Below are 19,585 nucleotides of genomic sequence, written 5' to 3'. Positions count from 1 at the left end.
ATCTCAGGGGTCCTGGGATCAAGCCCTGAGTCAGACTTTGGGCTGAACTCCTAGTCAGCTTCAGATTCGTTCTCCCTCTCCTTCCCCATGTTCCTCCCTGCTCGCATGCACTTGCTCTGGCTTGCTCTCTCTCACTCTCACTCTGTCATCAGGCAAATAATTAGTTTCAAGATTTGTGGTAGCTTACACTGAAAACTGTAAGTAAAGAACTAGACAAAAGCCAAATATACAGAACATATCTCAGATAACCAGCAAGCCTTACTATAACATAACAATTTATTGAAACTTTGATATAAAATATGCCTCTAACTTAATAAATGTAAAGTGCTACAGGATGTAGAGAGGAAGTATCTAATGAGTGCTTTGAAACTACTCTGGGGGGATCCCTGGGTGGCGCAGCGGTTTGGCGCCTGCCTTTGGCCCAGGGAGCGATCCTGGAGACCCGGGATCGAATCCCACGTCGGGCTCCCGGTGCATGGAGCCTGCTTCTCCCTCTGCCTGTGTCTCTGCCCCTCTCTCTCTCACTCTCTCTCTCTCTCTGTGTGTGTGAATATCATAAATAAATTTTTTTAAAAAATTAAAAAAAAAAAGAAACTACTCTGGGAGTTGAAAAAATTCAAGACTGCGTACTATTGAACCTTTCTTTTTCAAAAGGAGGCTGGCAAAATAACGGAAAAAAACACTGCTGCTCAGCTACAGGATAAAACCAAACTACCTGTCTAATTTAGCTAAACAGAATCATCACAGGCCACTGGCTAACAACGCTAAGGCTTCCCTGAGGAACATCCCTCCTTGGTCTTTTCTACAACAAAGCAGTCACTAGTGACTCTGCCTCTGACAAGTGCTGCCTGTTTCCTGGCATCCTTGTCTTCTTCCCCACCTTGATTCACTCTCCTGCCAATGCTCCTGGCCCCTACACGCTAATGGCAGCATCATTTTCATGAAATGCAAATTTCAATTTCATCTAGCCACTCTCCAGCCTATAAGTCTCCCAAATCTTCCAAGAGCCCTAAGAATAAAGGACAAAATCAAAGGACAGCCTACAAGGTTCTGAAAGTTCAGGACCCCATCTACCACTCAACTCCACTGCCATTGCCCTCTGCTTGGCACCTCCTTGCCACCTCATTGCTCTCTTTTCCTCCAAATCATCTGATCTTACTCATTTCTAGGACTGTACATATGCTCCCAAATCTGCCAGTCTAGGCTTAGACCCTCTTGTTTGCACATGCTAATCACAACTTTTTAATTCTATAGTCCCATCAGACTCTAAGATCCATATCTATTTTGCTAACCAGTATGTTCCCAGCACCAGTACACAGTAGGCATGCAATAACTATTTTTTTAAAAGCTGTTATTTATTTATTCAGGAGAGACACAGAGAGAAAGGCAGAGACAGGCAGAGGGAGAAGCAGGCTCCATGCAGGGAGCCCAATGTGGGACTCGATCCCCGAACTGGGATCACGCCTGAGCCAAAGGCAGACGCTCAACTGCTGAGCCACTCATGCATCCCACGCAATAACCCTCTTGCACTGTTGGTGGGAATGCGAAATGGTGCAGCCACTCTGGAAAACTGTGTGGAGGTTCCTCAAAGAGTTAAAAATAGACCTGCCCTACGACCCAGCAATTGCACTCTTGGGGATTTACCCCAAAGATACAGATGCAGTGAAACGCCGGGACACCTGCACCCCGATGTTTATAGCAGCAATGTCCACAATAGCCAAACTGTGGAAGGAGCCTCGGTGTCCATCGAAAGATGAATGGATAAAGAAGATGTGGTTTATGTATACAATGGAATATTACTCAGCCATTAGAAATGACAAATACCCACCATTTGCTTCAACGTGGATGGAACTGGAGGGTATTATGCTGAGTGAAATGAGTCAATCAGAGAAGGACAAACATTATATGGTCTCATTCACTGGGGAAAATAAATAATAGTGAAAGGGAATAGAAGGGAAGGGAGAAGAAATGGGTAGGAAATATCAGAAAGGGAGACAGAACATAAAGACTCCTAACTCTGGGAAAGGAACTAGGGGTGGTGGAAGGGGAGGAGGGCAGGGGATGGGGATGAATGGGTGACGGGCACTGAGGGACGCACTTGACGGGATGAGCACTGGGTGTTATTCTGTATGTTGGCAAATTGAACACCAATAAAAAATAAATTTATTATTTAAAAAAAAGCTAGCAACTATAACAATTTTTTAAATATTGAAGTTAAAAAAAAAATGACTGTGAGGCACCTGGTGGCTCTGTCTGTTAAACGTCTGCGTTTGGCTCAAGTCATGATCCTAGGGTCCTGGGATCCAGCCCCACGTCTGACTCCCTGATCAGAGGGGAGCTTGCTTCTCCTTTTCCCTGCCCCCAGCTCGCACTCTCCCTCGCTCGCTCTCAAATAAATAAAATCTTTAAAAAATCAATGACCCTAATAAGTTATCTATCACCCATGTTAGAAGCTACTATAAATCAACCTTCAAAAGGTATATCAAATTAAAAACAAATTGAATACAGGACCACACAATTCCCAAAAGAAAAATATAAACAGCCAACAAAATTATGTTTCCCCATCGTTAATGATCAAATAAAAACAAATTAAAACTTTTCCCCATAAATCAGAAAAGGCTAAAAATATGAAGAATAGGTATGGGCACTATTAAGGGAAACAAATTATTATAGTCTTCTGAAGGACAATTTGGCAAAACGAAAATTTTAAATTATAAAGCCCCGATCCCATGATTTTATTTCTAAATATTTCTTCCACAGAATTAAGTGCATAAATATACAAGATGGTTTACTACAGCATTATTTGTAACAGTAAAAAACTGGAAATAACCTAATGGTCCATCCTTGGGGACTTGTTAGATAAATTATGTTATCTCTGAGTAATGGATTGCTACACAACCCTTATGTATTTCTTTTTCTACACAACCTTTAAAAGAATGAGGTCAATCTGAACGCACTGGCACAGAAACATAGGTTATATTTTTAAATTAATCAAATAAGCTATCAAACAATATATCCCATATGATCTCACCTTTCAAAGAAATGTGTATTGATTTGTATATATATGCATAACTAGAAGTCTAGAACCATACACACTGAAGTGCTACAAGTCACTTCCTCTATGGAAAGAAATTTGGGATGAGTAGTATCTTGCTAATTTTTGTACTGTTCTGGTCTTGTAATGAGTATTATAAACATATAAAAGTGAAGCTTGTCAAAATGAATACTGCTCCACAAAAAAAACCAAAAACAAAAAAACTTAATTCCCTGGTTGCATGGGGTATATAGGCAGCACCTACAGGGTAACAAGAGCCTTGACCCATGAGCCCTACACTACAATGTATCTGGCTTCATTTTTCATATTCTTATGGACTGTGAGCCCCATCCAATCTGTTTCCTGAACCTGTCCTTATACTTCTCACTTCTGCCCTCCTGCGTGAGCTTTTCTTTCAGTGTGGGATGTCCCTCCTATCCCCATTGTTTCCTGTCTACAGCAGACCACCTACTCCCCCCACCACTGTACGTACGTACATACACACCTGCCAAAGTCCTGTCCACTATGAAGGCTGTGACCAAATGCCACATGCCTCCTAAAGTCTTTCACAAGCTCCCAGTCAGAATTAAGTACCACTTCCTTGACTTCCCCGACTAACTCCGTCTATATTCACTTTCAGTACTAGCTAACCATTATGTCTGACCTGACATTAAGATCCTTTAGACCAGAAGCAGGGTCAGTCACCTTTGCCCTCCTAAATATCTAACCCAGAACCTCCTAAGCTGCAGGGCTTCTGCACCTGTTTGCTGGTTTGAACCAAAAGGAAACGCGAGATGATGAGAACTTTATCAAAAGATCACATCTTAAAAAAAAAAAAAAAAAATCACATCTTCCAAAGAAAAAGAGTAAATCACTCACTGATTGTTCCTATTGTGGTTTGCTGGAGCACTTGTGACAACAGAAAGCCAGCGCTATCTATCTACTACTATACTTGCAGGCATTCCACACTGACACTGACAGCTCTGTGGTCTACTTAGGGTGACTTCTCCAGAAATCCTGTTTATCATTACCTCCTGATGGAAAAGGCTGTGTCACTTCATTTTTGTTTAGTGAGGCTATTCTCAAGAACACAGTAATGGTTCTAAAATTTGACTTGAGTATCCTTCCATTTCTTCAGAAATTCGTACAGATTAAATATTGCCTGAAAACATAGTTCTGACATCAGACAGACCTAGCTTCAATCTCAACTGCATCTCCTTAGCAGAGCTATTTCACTCTAAGTCTATAGTTCTTCATACATGAAATGGGGAAAATAGTACCTGTACTTCATAGAGTTTTTCACAACTGAGATTAAATGAGAATTAAATATAATTAATAACCCTGTTATATGCTTGTTTGTAATAAAAAACTGGAAATACCAGTAAAAACAGCAAAACACCAGCCTCAATCACTTATCATGAAGCATGAATTATTATTTTTAGTGTGTTACTATAAATATCCTACAAAGTTTCCTGATGCAGTATTTCTGACGTGACAATATTAGAAGCCATAAAAAAAGACTTAACAAAGATGGAAGAATATGTTCATGTATTAAATTTCATAAATTTATAGAGAGAATACATAAATTCAAGTCTTTCATTAGTAATTATTATTTAAATGTCTCCTCCAACTCAGCTCTCTGGACAAGAATTGCCTGTGGACACACTCTACACAAAGCCAAATCATGCAATGCATGGCAGGAACAAGTCAGCACCAACTTAGAAAACTAGAGGAATATTTTTTTTAAAGATTTTATTTATTTATGCATGAGAGACATAGAGAGGCAGAGACACAGGCAGAGGGAGAAGCAGGCTCCACTCCATGCAGGGAGCCTGACATGGGACTCAGTCCCGGGTCTCCAGGATCCCACCCTGGGCTGAAGGTGGCACTAAACCGCCGAGCCACCAGTGCTGCCCTTGAGGAATATTTATATTCAAATTTCTTTATGACCATTAGATTTGAATTTATGGGTGAATTTTTTTATTTTTATTTTTTAGATTTTATTTATTCATGAGACAGAGAGAGAGAGAGAGGCAGAGACACAGGCAGAGGGAGAAGCAGGCTCCATGCAGGAAGTCCGACACGGAACTCGATCCCGAGTCTCCAGGATCATACCCTGGGCCGAAGACCGTGCTAAACCACTGAGCCACGCGGGCTGCCCTGGGTGAATTTTTTAGAAGCAAAATACAAAACTGTAACTATAGGACTTGGGCTATCAAAAAATTGCATAAGCACATGTTAAAATGCTCAGTAAATGGTTACTTTTTAATCACTCCTTGCCACTACACAGCTAATTTTTATCTTCCTTTTAAGGTCTGCCTCCTACTTGACTGCAAACTCAGGAGGGCTTCAAAGCAATCTTTCCAAGTCCCAAAGGCTGACAACTATGTCTTGTTGAATGGGTAAAAGCTACCTAATTTGTGGAGGTGGAAAAGCTATGGGTGCAATTTTTATCTTTTCTGTATTTGACATTTCACTAATACTACTCAAAATCTTTATAAATTTTCAGTATTAAATTTTTATTTCTACATGTAGCATTTATTTGGGAAGTGGTAACAAAAGCACATTAACAAGTCTTTTACAATTACCAAATACTAAAACTCTCCCAGCAACCCCACTTATACCGAAAGAAAAATGAGAAAAGAAAAGTGGTCCCATCTTTTAGTACTCGAGACAAGAAAAAAGGCCTCCATTGCAGCAGCGGTTCTCAACTGTGGTCCTAGATAACTGGTGGTCTCCAAGGGTGCCTTGCATGCTCCACTAACTGATCAAAATTCAGAATATACTTGTGTCTAAGTGACTGCTCAACACAAAAAGAAGCAAAAAAGACCTCCTTGCTCTGACTTAAATGCCGAAAAGAAAAAAGTCACAAAAGCAACCTAGAGAATGTGGAAGCATAATTCCCAATTCCTAACAGATCTGGAGATAATACTTCATCACTGGATAGTAACCTCCCTTTACACCAAATTTAAGAGTAGGAGGCAATTTCCAGAAAGGAAAAATATGTGGCAAAGAACATCAAAAACTTCCTTTGAAGTATGTCCAATACTTCATTCTTTTCTTCTGTTTTCTCACCCCACCTAACAAGCCCTAGCAACTATAACCCCCGCCATTCCCCTCAAGTCATACTCTGCCAGGGGTTCTCAGGAGGTCGGGCCCAGTGAGAAGATACTACTACATGAAGATTATGAAAAAGCTTTTTCAGAACCACCTCACTAAACCACAATTTAAAAAGAAAAGAGTCGGGATCCCTGGGTGGCGCAGCGGTTTGGCGCCTGCCTTTGGCCCAGGGCGTGATCCTGGAGACCCAGGATCGAATCCCACGTCGGGCTCCCGGTGCATGGAGCCTGCTTCTCCCTCTGCCTGTGTCTCTGCCTCTCTCTCTCTCTCTGTGACTGTCATAAATAAATAAAAAAAAATTTAAAAAAATATAAAAAATTTTAAAAAAAAGTTTAAATAAATAAATAAATAAATAAATAAAAAGAAAAGAGTCAAGCAAACAGTCCTTGCGCTACACCGTAACAACATACATGAATTTCAATTCCCACAAGTAACACAAGTTACCAACACCATAGATGAAATTACAGTAAACACAGAGATGTCTTCCAAAAATAGATAATCAAAAGAGTGAACTGGCCAACAAAGATGAAAGTGCAGCAAATAAATGAAAAGTGGTAACACTGAAAGTGAAAATCAAATATAAATTTACAAGATATAGCCAGCCATGGGAATAGGGACACTGGTGTCCGAGATACTCTAGAGGATGAAGATGTCCCAGAGGAAGGGATGCCAGCAAAAGTCTTCCCACTAAATGAACTCTCAGAGGTATTTCCTAACGTTGAAAGCACACAGGATGGGACGCCAGGGTGGCTCAGGGGTTGAGTGCCTGCCTTTGGCCCAGGGCGTGATCCTGGACTCCCAGGATTGAGTCCCACGTCAGGCTCCCTGCATGGAGCCTGCTTCTCTCTCTGCCTGTGTCTCTGCATCTCTCATGAATAAATAAATAAAATCTTAAAAAAAAAAAAAAAAGCACACAGGATAAAATGTTGGAAGTTGATCCAAACTTAGTAAATATTATGACACTTGGCTAAGGCATAAAAGAGATGCTTGTTCTGTACTGTAAATTATCTGACTAGAAGACCAGCACTGGTCAAGTTACTTTTAACACATTCTTCACAAAGAAATAAATCCTTGGTTTCTAATGCTTTAAATTACAATGCTCTCAATATTAGCTTTACTATTTTTTTCACTTTTCTATACATTTCTGATGAACAGTAAGAGTCTGTCATTTAACATTGACAAGAATTTTTAGAGGTCATTAAAGGATCATACACTTTCTCATCAGTTATAAAGACCATTCTGCAAGGTTTCCACTTGCACATTTTGACAACTCAGGATACCACGCAAAGGACTGCCCATACTCTACACTGCGTAAAGTCCACACTTGCCAAGGTTCTTTTTCTTGTAAACAAGGACTGGTTAAAAGTAACTAGAGTAGGATATTTTTGGTTTCATCCAAGTAACAAGCCAGATGAATTCATGAACTACAAGGACAATGAAATAGTTAAGTATTGAAGGGGAGAGAAGAGTCAGGCAAGAAGGAAAAGAGATGTAGTACAGGATGTGATGTTTTTAAAAATATAAAGTAGATTTTTATATTTTAAAAAAACTGGAAGAGAAAAAGTAATGCTACTTCAAAACTATTTTGTATTAGAAATTTCAATAGTCCCTTCTTTTCAATAGTCCCTTTTTAATGAGAACAGTGAATGTTTTAATTAAGTATGAACAGATGTACCTAGTGTTAGTAGTAGTGTAGTGTTGTAATAATTTATTTTTTTTTTAATTTTTTATTTATTTATGATAGTCACAGAGAGAGAGAGAGAGAGAGGCAGAGACACAGGCGGAGGGAGAAGCAGGCTCCATGCACCGGGAGCCTGATGTGGGATTCGATCCCGGGTCTCCAGGATCGCGCCCTGGGCCAAAGGCAGGCGCCAAACCGCTGCGCCACCCAGGGATCCCTGTAGTGTTGTATTAAGTATTTTCCATGTTATAGCACTGTTGTTAATGGCCCCTGAATAGTTGATGTAATGCGTCTATTACAGTTTACCTAATCATTCCTGTGTTTCACTTTTAAGTGGCTTTCTATTATCTTCACTGAGTTAAATGTTATGAACATCTTTAGGTTACTAACACTTAGTTCCACACTGCTTTCCTGAAAGTATGTACCTGTCACTGTACTCTGAGGTTTTTTTCTTCTGAAAAGCCTACTCTGCTCCAAATGAACACTAATATCCCAGTGACTCTTCCCTTACTCTACTCTACAACCCTCAATCCTCCTCATGAAGCTTTAGGAAGGGAGTGTTAAAGTATCTGCTAAATGCCAGGTTCTGTATTGCATATCTGACAGTCTCGTTTAATACTCAGAATCTGAATTTCAAGACCAGCAATCATTTAGACTTTCATTTCATTCATTCAAAACATAAGGCTGAGTACCTATATAATGCCAGGCACTGGTAAAACAGTGTTAAGCAAAACAACACTCCCCAAGGAGCGTTCAGCCTGCCTCAAAGACACTTCCAACCCCCCCCCAAAAAAAAAAAAAAAAAAAAACACAAAAAAAGGCCCACTCTACTGCTGAACTACTTTGTAATAATGGCTTCCATTATGCTTCACATAAAATTCAAAATCCTTTCCATGGCCCACAAAGATTCACCTCAGCTGACTTTCTCTACCTCTCCGATATAACTCCCTGCCACTACCCTTTCCCACTAGGCCTCAGCCACCACTTTCACACCCTCAATTCTTTCCATCTGAGGGTTTTCCTTCATGCTGCTCCCTCTGAAGTTTCTCCTCTGCTCAGCAAAATGTCTTGTGCGTTCTTATATTTTATGTCTTAGTTTGATGTCACCTCCTTGGGGGCTTTCTTGATCACTCCATCTATTGGTCCTCCAATATTACCCCACTGCAGTTCATTTCTACTTTTTTATAACTTTTTAAAATATTTTATTTATTTAAGAGAGAGAGAGAACATGGGGGGTGGTAGCGTCAAGGAGGGACAAGCAGACCCACACTGAGTGGGAAGCCGGATGCAGGGCCAGATCCCAGAACCCCGAGATCATGACCTGCGCCGAAGTCAGACACAACCAACCAGGTGCCTCTAGTTCATTTCTTAAATAGCACTTTTCAGTTTAGAAAAGTCCAAGGACTATCAGAGTGCCTGGTAGACAGAATACATGGCAGATAAACTATGTGCTTAATGAATAAAATCCTTCTTCTTTAGCTGGAAAGAAATCTAACTTCCTCAAAACTTCTACATACTGATCCTAACTTTATCTTGTGTAACTACAATGAAAAAAAATATTTTTAGGCATTTGTATCATACTTTAATAAATTTTTTTAAGATTTTAGTTGACGGGAAGAGAGGACAGGCAGGGGGAGAGGGAGGAGCAGGCTCCCTGCTTGATCATGACCTGAGCCAATGGCAGGTGCCCAACTGACTGGGCCACCCAGGCACTCATATGTTAAAAAATTATTTATTTTTTTAAAGATTTTATGTATTTATTCATGAGAGAGACAGAGAGAGAGAGAGGCAGAGACATAGGCGGAGAGAGAAGCAGGCTCGAAGGGAGCCTGACGTGGGACTCCATCCCGGGACTCCAAGACCACGCCCTGGGCCAAAGGCAGGCACTAAATCGCTGAGCCATTCGGGGATCCCTGTTAAAAAATTTTTAAACTACTGCTCATTAACTCTGGCACTGGCCTGTTTTTAGCAACAGCTACTGCTGCTGACTTCAGAGACAGTATCAAGGAGTATTTATGGGCATGGAATTCCACCTTACACCACCTGGATTGGAATCTGAGCTCCAACACTTACACACATGAAATAGATCTCACTTTGGAGAAATTCCCTAACCTCTCTATACCTCAGTCCCTCATCTGGAAAACTAGGATACGACTTAATTGTCAGAATTGACAATTAACCCCAGTTAACCCCAATTAACAACAACCCCAGTTCCTGACAGAGTAATGTTAACTGTCAAAACTACCACTGCTGTCTCACTGTCTAGAGAGGAAAACTTCAAAGTGATAACGCATCTCTTTGTATCCTTAAAACCTACATTTAAAACCGTCACCCCACAAGTGTGGCTAAGACACCCCCTTTGCATATATTTCTTTTTTTTTTTTTGCATATATTTCCATAATACCCTGAAACTAGTCCTCACATCACGTATCTTAACAGTTAACTTTGCTATTCTCCCTCCACCACCTGACTTGTGTAAGCCGGCCTGTCTTGTTCACCATAGTATCTCCAACACCTGCAACAACAAACGTTTGATAATTAAATGAAATTCCAGAGCTTCCATTCCCCCCAGTGGGAGCCTTTTTAAAAAAAAAAAAAAAAGCATTTGGGGGGGCACCTGGGTGGCTCAGTCCGTTAACCATCTGTCTTCGCTCAGGTCATGATCCCCAGTTGGGGATCCTACCCCGCGACCAATATGCCTACTGCACCTGCCCTAACAGAGGCTTATTTTTGCAAAATATCACACAAATTTTTATTCTTGGGTTTTTTGGGGTTTTTTTTTGGATGTGAAAACTTATTGATTCTTCGTCGTTTCTTAAGGAATTAAACGCTACCATCTTACTGGCTCCGTAACTATCTGTGCTTATCACTATACCTACAACCTACAAGAATGCGTGAAAGATTAAATAATAATAATAATAATAATAATAATAATAATAATAATAATAAGCAGACTAATTATATATTGCATGAACAGATATGTCATTTTCCGAGAGTGAAAACAGATAAGGCTAAACGGAACCCAGAGTCCTGGGCAGGGAGGAGTCTGAGCGATGTAAGCGTTTTTGGTTTTGTTCTATGTATTTAATTCCCAAGTTCTCCATGGTATGGAGAAGAGTATATAACTGAAGCTTTTATTTTTTATTCTAATTATTTTTTTTAGGTAAACCGTCTTGCGGAAGGCTGTCAAGCCCCCCGCCTCCCCCCTCCCCATCTCCTCCCGTTCTCCAGGTAGGAATAACACAACCTTGACACCACGCCTGGCGGGGGCCCAGGAACCGCACGCTCCCTCCCACACCTGCCCGGCGACCAGCGACCCAGGGCAGTTCAACGCGCAAAACCGGAAGAGAGCGCTCGGGCACGGAAGCCGCTGCGGGCTGCAGGCACCCCGAGCGCCCCACTCACCACCAGCGAAGCCGTGAATCCAGGCCTCTCCATGGTCCCGCAGACCCTCCACGGTTAGAAATCGAGGCTGAGCAGAAGCAGGTCGCAACCCCATTCACTGGGCGCCGCCATCTTGGAGGCGGGCCCGTAGCTGCGGCACTTCCGCGGTCACGTGAGACGGAACCACAACAACTGCACGTGCAACCCGAGGGGGGGCCCAAAGGAACGCTGGGAAGGAGGGGAGGAGTCGGAGGCGGGATGCGGTCGAGCCAAGTCTCGCGAGTCTTCTCTGCCTCCCATTCCTGCAGCACCTTAGACGAATGAACTCTCGCGAGCAAATGAGCCTCGGTGGTGAAGGCGGGCAGAAGCCAAAGTGTAAACCTCCAAGGGGGCGTGGCTTAGTGGGGGCGGGGCCTTCGAGCGGCAGGACTGATTCAGGGGACTAGGCTGGTGGTTTCCAGTTACTTCTTTTTTTTTTTTTCCCCCTCTTGGTTTTGGGTGTACAAATTTTGTCTAGATCTATATGAAACAGACTCAACATCAGAAGATTTTTAAATAAAAATGTAGAAAAAGACTTTAAAAGTTTCTTTACTCCAGCTAAATTAGCATCCTCCACTTTTTTTTTTTTTAAATATTTTATTTATTTATTCATGAGAGACACAGACACAGGCAGAGGGAGAAGCAGGCTCCATGCAGGGAGCCCAATGTGGGACTTGATCCTGGGTCTCCAGGATCATGCCCTGGGCTGAAGACAGCACTAAACCACTGAGCCACCTGGGCTGCCTGCATCCTCCACTTCTTACTGGCAGTTACTGCACTTAATAGTATTTGCTTTTTAAATTATTTATTTGCTCATCTTGTTCGCTGTAGTACCAGTGCGCACACCTACCTAGAAGACCACTTTACTAAGTACTTAGGAACAGTTTCTTGGAGTGGACCTGCCTTTACATTTACTAAATTACCTTCTGTATTTCCTTATGTTAGGGGCCAACTGCAACTCCACATGGTGCTAAATGATTGATAGACATTTTCACATTTAATACTCACAACCACCTTTAAGGGAAGCACCATTACCATTCTCACTTTACAGAGGATCCCGATGCTTCCAAGGGGTTCATTAGCAAACCCAAAGCTACAGAGAACATAGCAGAGCAAGACTTGTAATTTTTCTTAGTGTCTTCATCGTCTTTCTTTCTTTTTTTTCTTCTTCATTGTCTTTCCTCAAAATCTTTGCAACAGCCTTAGCAGGCTTTTTGTCTGCCTTTCTTCAATTGATTTTTCATGCCATCACTAAAATCTTTATTCTCATCTAGACGTGTGATCTAGAAATGATTAGCCTGCATACGTTTAAGAGTTTCAAATTCTGCACTTCACCTATTAGATTTGGGCATGACTTCTCCAAGATTGAGTTTCCTCCATTGTGAAGTGGGAATAATAGTAACTGCTTCATTAGGTACTATTACAGATTCAGTGAGATAATGCAAACTCGTTCTCAACTTAGGTCCTGGTTCTTAGGAAGTGCTCTCTAAAGATGATGGTAATGTCCCTTCCCTGCTTTAAATTCCTCCCTTTTGCTGCACATGTGACAGATAGTCCAGGTCTTTAGCATGGTACTGACTTCCCAGATAGTGTCTTCTGTCGCTCATTCTACTGGCTAGGCTATGCACAGACAGACCATACACCTTCAGGCCTCCATATTTTACGTATGTTATTCCCTTTACCAACAACACCTTTCCCTCTGCCACCTGGAGAACATTGGTCCTCTCCTGTTTACCACATCACAATCCATAGGCCATCTCAAAATATGTCGGTTCACTCCCCCCAAACCAGCAGAAGAACCACTTACACGTTGTTTGCTCTTTTAAGAGCTTATATGACTGAGTCAAGCCCCCCATGATAATTTCCCTTTTGATTAATTCAATGATTAGGGACCTTAACTACATCTGTAAAACTTTTTTTTTTGCCACATAATGCAACATAATCATGGAAGTTATATTTCATCATGCTAACACTCACTCAAGGGAAGTAATTGTACAAAACACATGAATTACAGGGCAGGAATTTAAGAGCCATCTTAGAATTATGCCAACCCTATTAACCCACAACCCCTTGCCGGAAGGCTTCTCAAAGACCATCAGGTTTCTATCAGTAGGCTTGCACTAATGCTTTCATCAAAGTCCTTCCATTTTTTTTTATCTACTGCCTGGTGACAAAGCCACTCCTCTGGTTTAAATGTTTGTTACAGCAGCACCTCATTTTCAAGTACCAAAATCTGGTACGGGTTACCTATTGCTGGGTAACAAACTACCCCAAAACTTAGAACAACAATAAACTTTTATTACCTCACACAGTTTATGTAGGACAGGAATCCAAGAATGGCTTAGCTGAATGGTTCAGTCCCAGAGTGTTCCTCATGAGCGTGCCATCAAATTATCTTCTAGGGCTATACCTAAAGACTTGACTGGCTTTAGAGGATCCACTTACAAAATGGCTCACTCCATTACTGGCAAATTAATGCTAGCTAATGTGGCCTCAGTTCCTTGCAACACAGACCTCTCCATAGGGTTGCTTGATTGTCCTCATAATATGGCAGCTAATTTTTTCCAGAGTGAGTGGTCTAAGAGAGAATAACACAGAAACTATCGTGTTTTCTATGACCTAGCCTCAGAAGCCATTCAGTTGTCATTCCTGCAACAGCCATTTGTTACACAGGTCATCCCTACTTTTTATGGGATTGGACGAAACAAAGGCATGACCACCAGGAAGTGAGAATCACTGGGTGTCACCATGGAAACTGGACACCACATCAGAGATATGCAAGTGAAAACTGTGATGAGATATGACACGTTCCTTACAGCCACTACCATTAAAAAAAGGCCCAGAAGGCCAAGTGTTGTTGGCAGGGATGAAGAGCATCTAGAACTAGTACGACCACTACAGAAACCAGTACCCCTCTTATTTTTATGTATATATATTTTATTGGTTTTTTAAAATCTGGTTTTAATTTATTTTTCTTGTATGAAACTATGTGGTAGCCACAGCTGGAGCCTAGGTCCTCTGCATGGAGACCGATGTGGGTATTTATAAGAGCATCAGTGAATTCCTGATAGGGAGACTTGGTAAACACCGTCTCTCTCCAGAGGTCAGGGATGAGACAGCTGTAGGTCTTGGAAGTGGCATGAAAAGTAGCCTTGGCAAAATTGCCCAGAGTGGCAGTGCAGCCTCTGGCTGAGTTATAGCAGTTACCAATGCTGGCCATCATTGGTAGCTTCTTGGGCACAGGGGCTGAGACCATGCCAGTACCTCTGGAGGCAAGGGTGAAATGCACCAGCACAGAGCCACAGCAGCTGGTCACTTTGCTTAAGACAGTGTGGTGCTTGCTGCTCTTGTTCCCACAGTAGCCTCTCCACATGAGAACAATGTGTCGTTCACATTGTGAACTACGTGTTGTTCAACTCATCCTGGGTTGGCCAGGATGGTGGCCTCGCAGATGGCAGTAGCTACCTCCTCTGAGCACTGAACACTCACACCAATATCTCCACTGTAATATCCAATGACAACAAATGCCTGTAAAGAGCCTGAGATGGTTGGTGGTCCACTGACTTACACAGCATCCGTAATCACCACCCAGGACCTAGTACACCCCTCAAGGAAAGAGTGACCACCGTGAGACCAATCTGAAATGCTGAGGAGCATCTTTCTCTCTCTCCCCATTTGTTTTTATTATTTTCTTACAATTTCTTGGCCTATAATTAAATCCTCCCCAAATGCTTTCTGTCCCCCATTCCCAAGCTTTCCTATGCCTCTCTTAGGTATTTACTCAAGAAAACTGAAAACATGTGTCCATTATTGTTCACAGCAGCTTTATCCATAAGAGGCAGAAACTGGAAACAACCCAAATATCTATCAGCTAGTGAATGGATAAACATCATATGTTACATCCAGACAATGGAATATTTCTCATCAGTAAAAAGAAATGAATTACTGACACATGCAAAAATATAGACTTATCTCAAAGCATTATGCTAAGTGAAAAAAGTCAAATTTTAAAAAGTACATACTTTGTAATTCCACTTATATGAAAATTCAGAAAAGGCAAAATTATAGTGACAAAACAGACCAGTGGTTTCCAGGCACTGGGGTGAAGGCAAGGGATTGATTATATATTTATATAATATATATGGTATATATTTATAAAAGGGGGCACAAAGGAACACTTTGCAGTGATAGAGATGTTCTATATAATTATTGTGATGGCCACTGCTTAGGTGTATACATTTACAAAAATGCCTTGAATCGCACAATTTAAATGGATGCATCTTACTGTAAGTTATACCTCAATAACTGATTAAAATATCATATTTGTCTCACAGTATGGTAATGATTTAATAATATATTCATGAAAAGTACACAGTCCAGTGCCTGGCATGTAGAAACTATTAAATTTATTCAGTATTTTCCTATTAATATTATAGATTCTGAATGCCATTGAGACTGATAAATTATTGAGATGCACAAGCACTTGGTGATAGATAACATATATCTCCCTCAGAGAAAAGAGATGTTATCCAGTTACTAATGATCTTGGAAGTTTCAAGTTAAACTCTTCTCCAAGAGAGAATTTAACCCAGACTATGGATTTTGATTTTGAGATAATATTTTGTTGGTTCTAAAATTAAGGGGAAACTCTTCCTTTTCAAAGTAATGACTGTCAAAAAAAAAAAAACAAAAACAAAGTAATGACTGTCTTTATGTAAGAAGAAATTATGTTGACACCATTTTCTGGTAACTTGGAAGGTAATACAATTCATTGGATGCCTTCCAGAATCCAAAAATATATATTATATTATCTCCTTTTTACAAAGGTAAAAGCTTCATCAAATATTTCCACTAGATGCTCTTAAGGAATACAGATCCTATAACATGACCTGGGACCTCCTTTTCAAGAAATGCTAGTACAGGGGCACCTAGGTGGCTCAGTCGTTTAAGCATCCAATTCTTAGTTTCGGCTCAGGGCATGATCTCCAAGACATGAGATCCAGCCCCAGGTCAAGCCCTGCGTTGAGCCCCACTATGGGCTCCATGTTGAGTGTGGAACCTGCTTCCAATTCTCTCTCTCTTTCCTCAGCCCTCCCCCACTCATGCTCTCTATCAAAAAACAAAGAGGGATCCCTGAGTGGCGCAGCGGTTTGGCGCCTGCCTTTGGCCCGGGGCACGATCCTGGAGACCGGGGATCGAATCCCACATCAGGCTCCCGGTGCATGGAGCCTGCTTCTCCCTCTGCCTATGTCTCTGCCTCTCTCTCTGTGTGTGACTATCATAAATAAAGAAAAATTTTAAAAAATATATTAAAAAAAACAAAGAAAAAAATGCTAGCAGAAAAATCTGTCACCACTTGTGCATGCCTTTTAAATAGAGTATTTCAATGCTTCAATATTTTTACCACATTGCAGGCACAGAATGTCCTCAAATCTTCAATTTTAAAAGATGCAGGAGGGGGGCCTGGGTGGCTCAGTCAGTTAGGCATCTGACTCATCTCAGCTCAGGTCTTGATCTCAGGATATGAATTCAAGTGACGCATTGGACTCTACTGTAGATAGTACTAAATAAATAAATATGTAAATAAATAAATCAGGAAATGAAGTGGGCACTGACTTGCATTAAATATTAGAAATTATAACACTGTCTTCTTCAATTAAATCTACCACTGGAAACCAAGTTCACTTTTAAACAAGTTCTGAAATCTCAATAGTATTTTTTTTTAATTTTTATTTATTTATGACAGTCACAGAGAGAGAGAGAGAGAGAGAGAGAGAGGGAGGGAGGGAGGGAGAGAGAGGCAGAGGCATAGGCAGAGGGAGAAGCAGGCTCCATGCACCGGGAGCCCGACGTGGGATTCGATCCCGGGTCTCCAGGATCGCGCCCTGGGCCAAAGGCAGGCGCCAAACTGCTGCGCCACCCAGGGATCCCTGAAATCTCAATAGTATTTATAAAAATTCCCGTAAGTCAAAAAACATACATCAACAAATAGATTAGGGCAGCTGTGTAGCTCAGCAGTTTGGTGGCACCTTCAGCCCAAGGCGTGATCCTGGAGACCATCGAGTCCCACGTCGGACTCCCTGCAGGGAGCCAGCTTCTCCCTCTGCCTGTGTCTTTGTCTCTCTCTCTCTCTCTCTCTCTCTCTCTCTGTCTCTCATGAATAAATAAATAAAATTTTTTAAAATTATTTTTAAAAATGGATAAGGTGTAGCTTAGAGGAAGTAAAGGATGTCATCTTCAGTCAGGACAAGGCCCAAGTTCCAGGCTCCTGTTACTAATCTTCATGGAAAAGTAAAGTAACGAAATCATGTTCAGTAAAAAATATTTACAGAGGTATTTTAGCCCGTCTGCAAAGGATAGCAAATACATATAATGGAAAGGAAGTCCAACAAAAAATATAAAAGGCCTGTTTTAAAGGCCCATTTTCCTGTAAGTTATAGAATCAAGGGTATACTTGTCAGGTGGCTTCTGTCTTTCTATCTTAAATCAATGAGAAGAAAACAAGATGGTCCTTTCAATAAGTGGTTTGAGACAATCTGGTAGTCATTTAGAAGAAAATAATGTTTTATAACCCTGTGTCATACTTTACATCCAAATACTGTTCCAAATGGATTAAACCTTTTACTTGACGTAATTAAACTATTAAAACACTAAAATAAAAAGGTCAACATTTTAATATTCTTCAGATAAGGAAACAAGTTCTATGCATGACTTTTTTTTAAAGATTTCATTTATTTATTCATGAGAGACACAGAGAGAGAGAGAGAGGCAGAGACAGAGGCAGAGGGAGAAGCAGGCTCCATGCAGGAGACCTGATGGGGGACTCAATCCCAGAACTCCAGGATCATGCCCTAAGCCAAAGGCAGATGCTCAACTACTGAACCATCCAGGCGTCCCTATGCATGACTTTTTTAAACTAAGAAAAATATCTATAGTATATACGACAACAATGAATTGTTAACATTAAATACATCCTATAAATCAAGAAGAAAGACTGATGCCAATAGGAAAAAAAATGGGCAAAAGTCACAAAAAAATACAAGCAGCTAATTAACATGTTAAAAAGTATTTTAAATTCATTAGTAACAACAAAATTTTTTTAAAGGCATATTTTTGTAAATATTTTTTAAGTGATCTTTTGACTCAATATTTTTTTAAAGATTTTATTTATTTATTCATAAGAGAAATGGAGAGAAAGGCAGAGACACAGGCAGAGGGAGAAGCAGGCTCCCTGTGGGGAGCCTGATGCAGAACTCAATCCCAGGACCCCAGGATCATGACCTGAGCCAAAGGTAGATGCTCAACTGCTGAGCCACCCAGGTGCCCCTTTACACTCAATATTGAGCTCAAACTTATAACCCCAAGGCTAGGAGTCACATGCTCTACTGAGCCAGCCAGGCATCCCATTAAAGCATTTTTTTTTTTTTTTTTTAAGAGAGAGAGTGTGAGTGGAGGGGGGCAGGCAGAGGGTGACAGAGAATCTTAAACAGACTCCACACTGACCACAGAGCTTGCCATGGGGCTTGATCTCCAGACCCTGAGATCATGACCCAGGCCAAAACTAAGAGTCAGATGCTCAATTGACTGAGCTACCCAGGTACATCATAAAGAATATTTTTAAATCTTATCAAATAGGCAAAGATATTTTTTTCTAGAAGGAGGGTAGAGCAATATTTCTGGTGAGCAATATGGCAAGTTATATCAAAAGCCTACAAAAAATGTTCTTTGTCCTTAATTATCTCTACTTCTTGCATTATGCTCTAAGAAGCCATTTTCTTAAATCCATAGAAGTAGGACTATAAGGATATTCATCTCTGCTTATCATACCAAAAGGAAAAATTTTTGTACATCCAAAAATGTTCATCATATGTGACTGAGACAATTTGTAATAGTGCCCATATGTAGCTATTTAAAACCATGATGTAGAAGAATCTTAATGATACAGAAAGATGGTAAACATAAAAATAATTGCACAAGAACATAGGCATATGCTGGTTTTTCTCTTTATGCCTCAGCAGATCTATTCTCTGCTTTCTCTGCCTTGTTCTGTGTCCTAGGGAGCTGACCCCTAGGAACTGCCTTCTGGTTTCCAATTGTGGTTGGCCAATGACAGTCATGGGCAAATCTGAGGATGGCAAAAAAAAGAGAGGTCAGAGTGTTTCTTCCTTGCTCCCTAGCGGCCTTGACCCAATTTTGTCAGGTGGTGTGTCCCTTGACAAATCTGCTCCCATAAGAGCTTCCCCTCTGTGGCTCCCCTCTTTTTGACCTCTTGTAACACATTTTCCTTTCCTTCCTTCCTCAGGGCTAAGGATGATAATGGCTTTTCA

At 41.0% G+C, this 19,585-nt stretch overlaps 2 protein-coding genes and 1 non-coding gene across 8 annotated transcripts in view; all 3 read right to left on the bottom strand.

Annotated features, from left to right (window-relative positions):
• SLC25A26 (solute carrier family 25 member 26) overlaps window positions 1–11,416 on the bottom strand; it is a 129,146-nt gene extending 117,730 nt beyond the window's left edge. For 3 of the 6 annotated variants that reach the window (XM_041761185.1, XM_041761186.1, XM_041761187.1), the window contains exon 1: window positions 11,241–11,415. In XM_041761185.1, coding sequence (XP_041617119.1) covers window positions 11,241–11,273 — 33 coding nt within the window. In that variant the 5' untranslated portion in view covers window positions 11,274–11,415. Of the gene's footprint in view, window positions 1–11,240 lie in introns of all 6 variants that reach the window. The other 3 variants (XM_041761188.1, XM_041761190.1, XM_041761184.1) reach the window with 3 other exon arrangements.
• A 2,827-nt stretch (window positions 11,417–14,243) lies between these two features.
• LOC121495129 (40S ribosomal protein S2-like) overlaps window positions 14,244–19,585 on the bottom strand; it is a 142,050-nt gene continuing 136,708 nt past the window's right edge. Inside the window, 3 exon segments of the mRNA XM_041762415.1 lie at window positions 14,244–14,292; window positions 14,294–14,648; window positions 14,687–14,786. Of these exon segments, the coding sequence (XP_041618349.1) occupies window positions 14,244–14,292; window positions 14,294–14,648; window positions 14,687–14,786 (504 nt within the window).
• Window positions 14,852–14,925, bottom strand: LOC121496371. The gene has a single exon (XR_005989193.1). It is a non-coding gene; the product is annotated as a small nucleolar RNA SNORA64/SNORA10 family (small nucleolar RNA).

This window comes from Vulpes lagopus, chromosome 7 (genome assembly GCF_018345385.1).
Source record: "Vulpes lagopus strain Blue_001 chromosome 7, ASM1834538v1, whole genome shotgun sequence".
In the NCBI taxonomy this organism is placed as follows: Eukaryota; Metazoa; Chordata; class Mammalia; order Carnivora; family Canidae; genus Vulpes; species Vulpes lagopus.
Note: the sequence above shows the minus strand (reverse complement) of the source record. Positions and strands in the feature narration are given on the sequence as shown.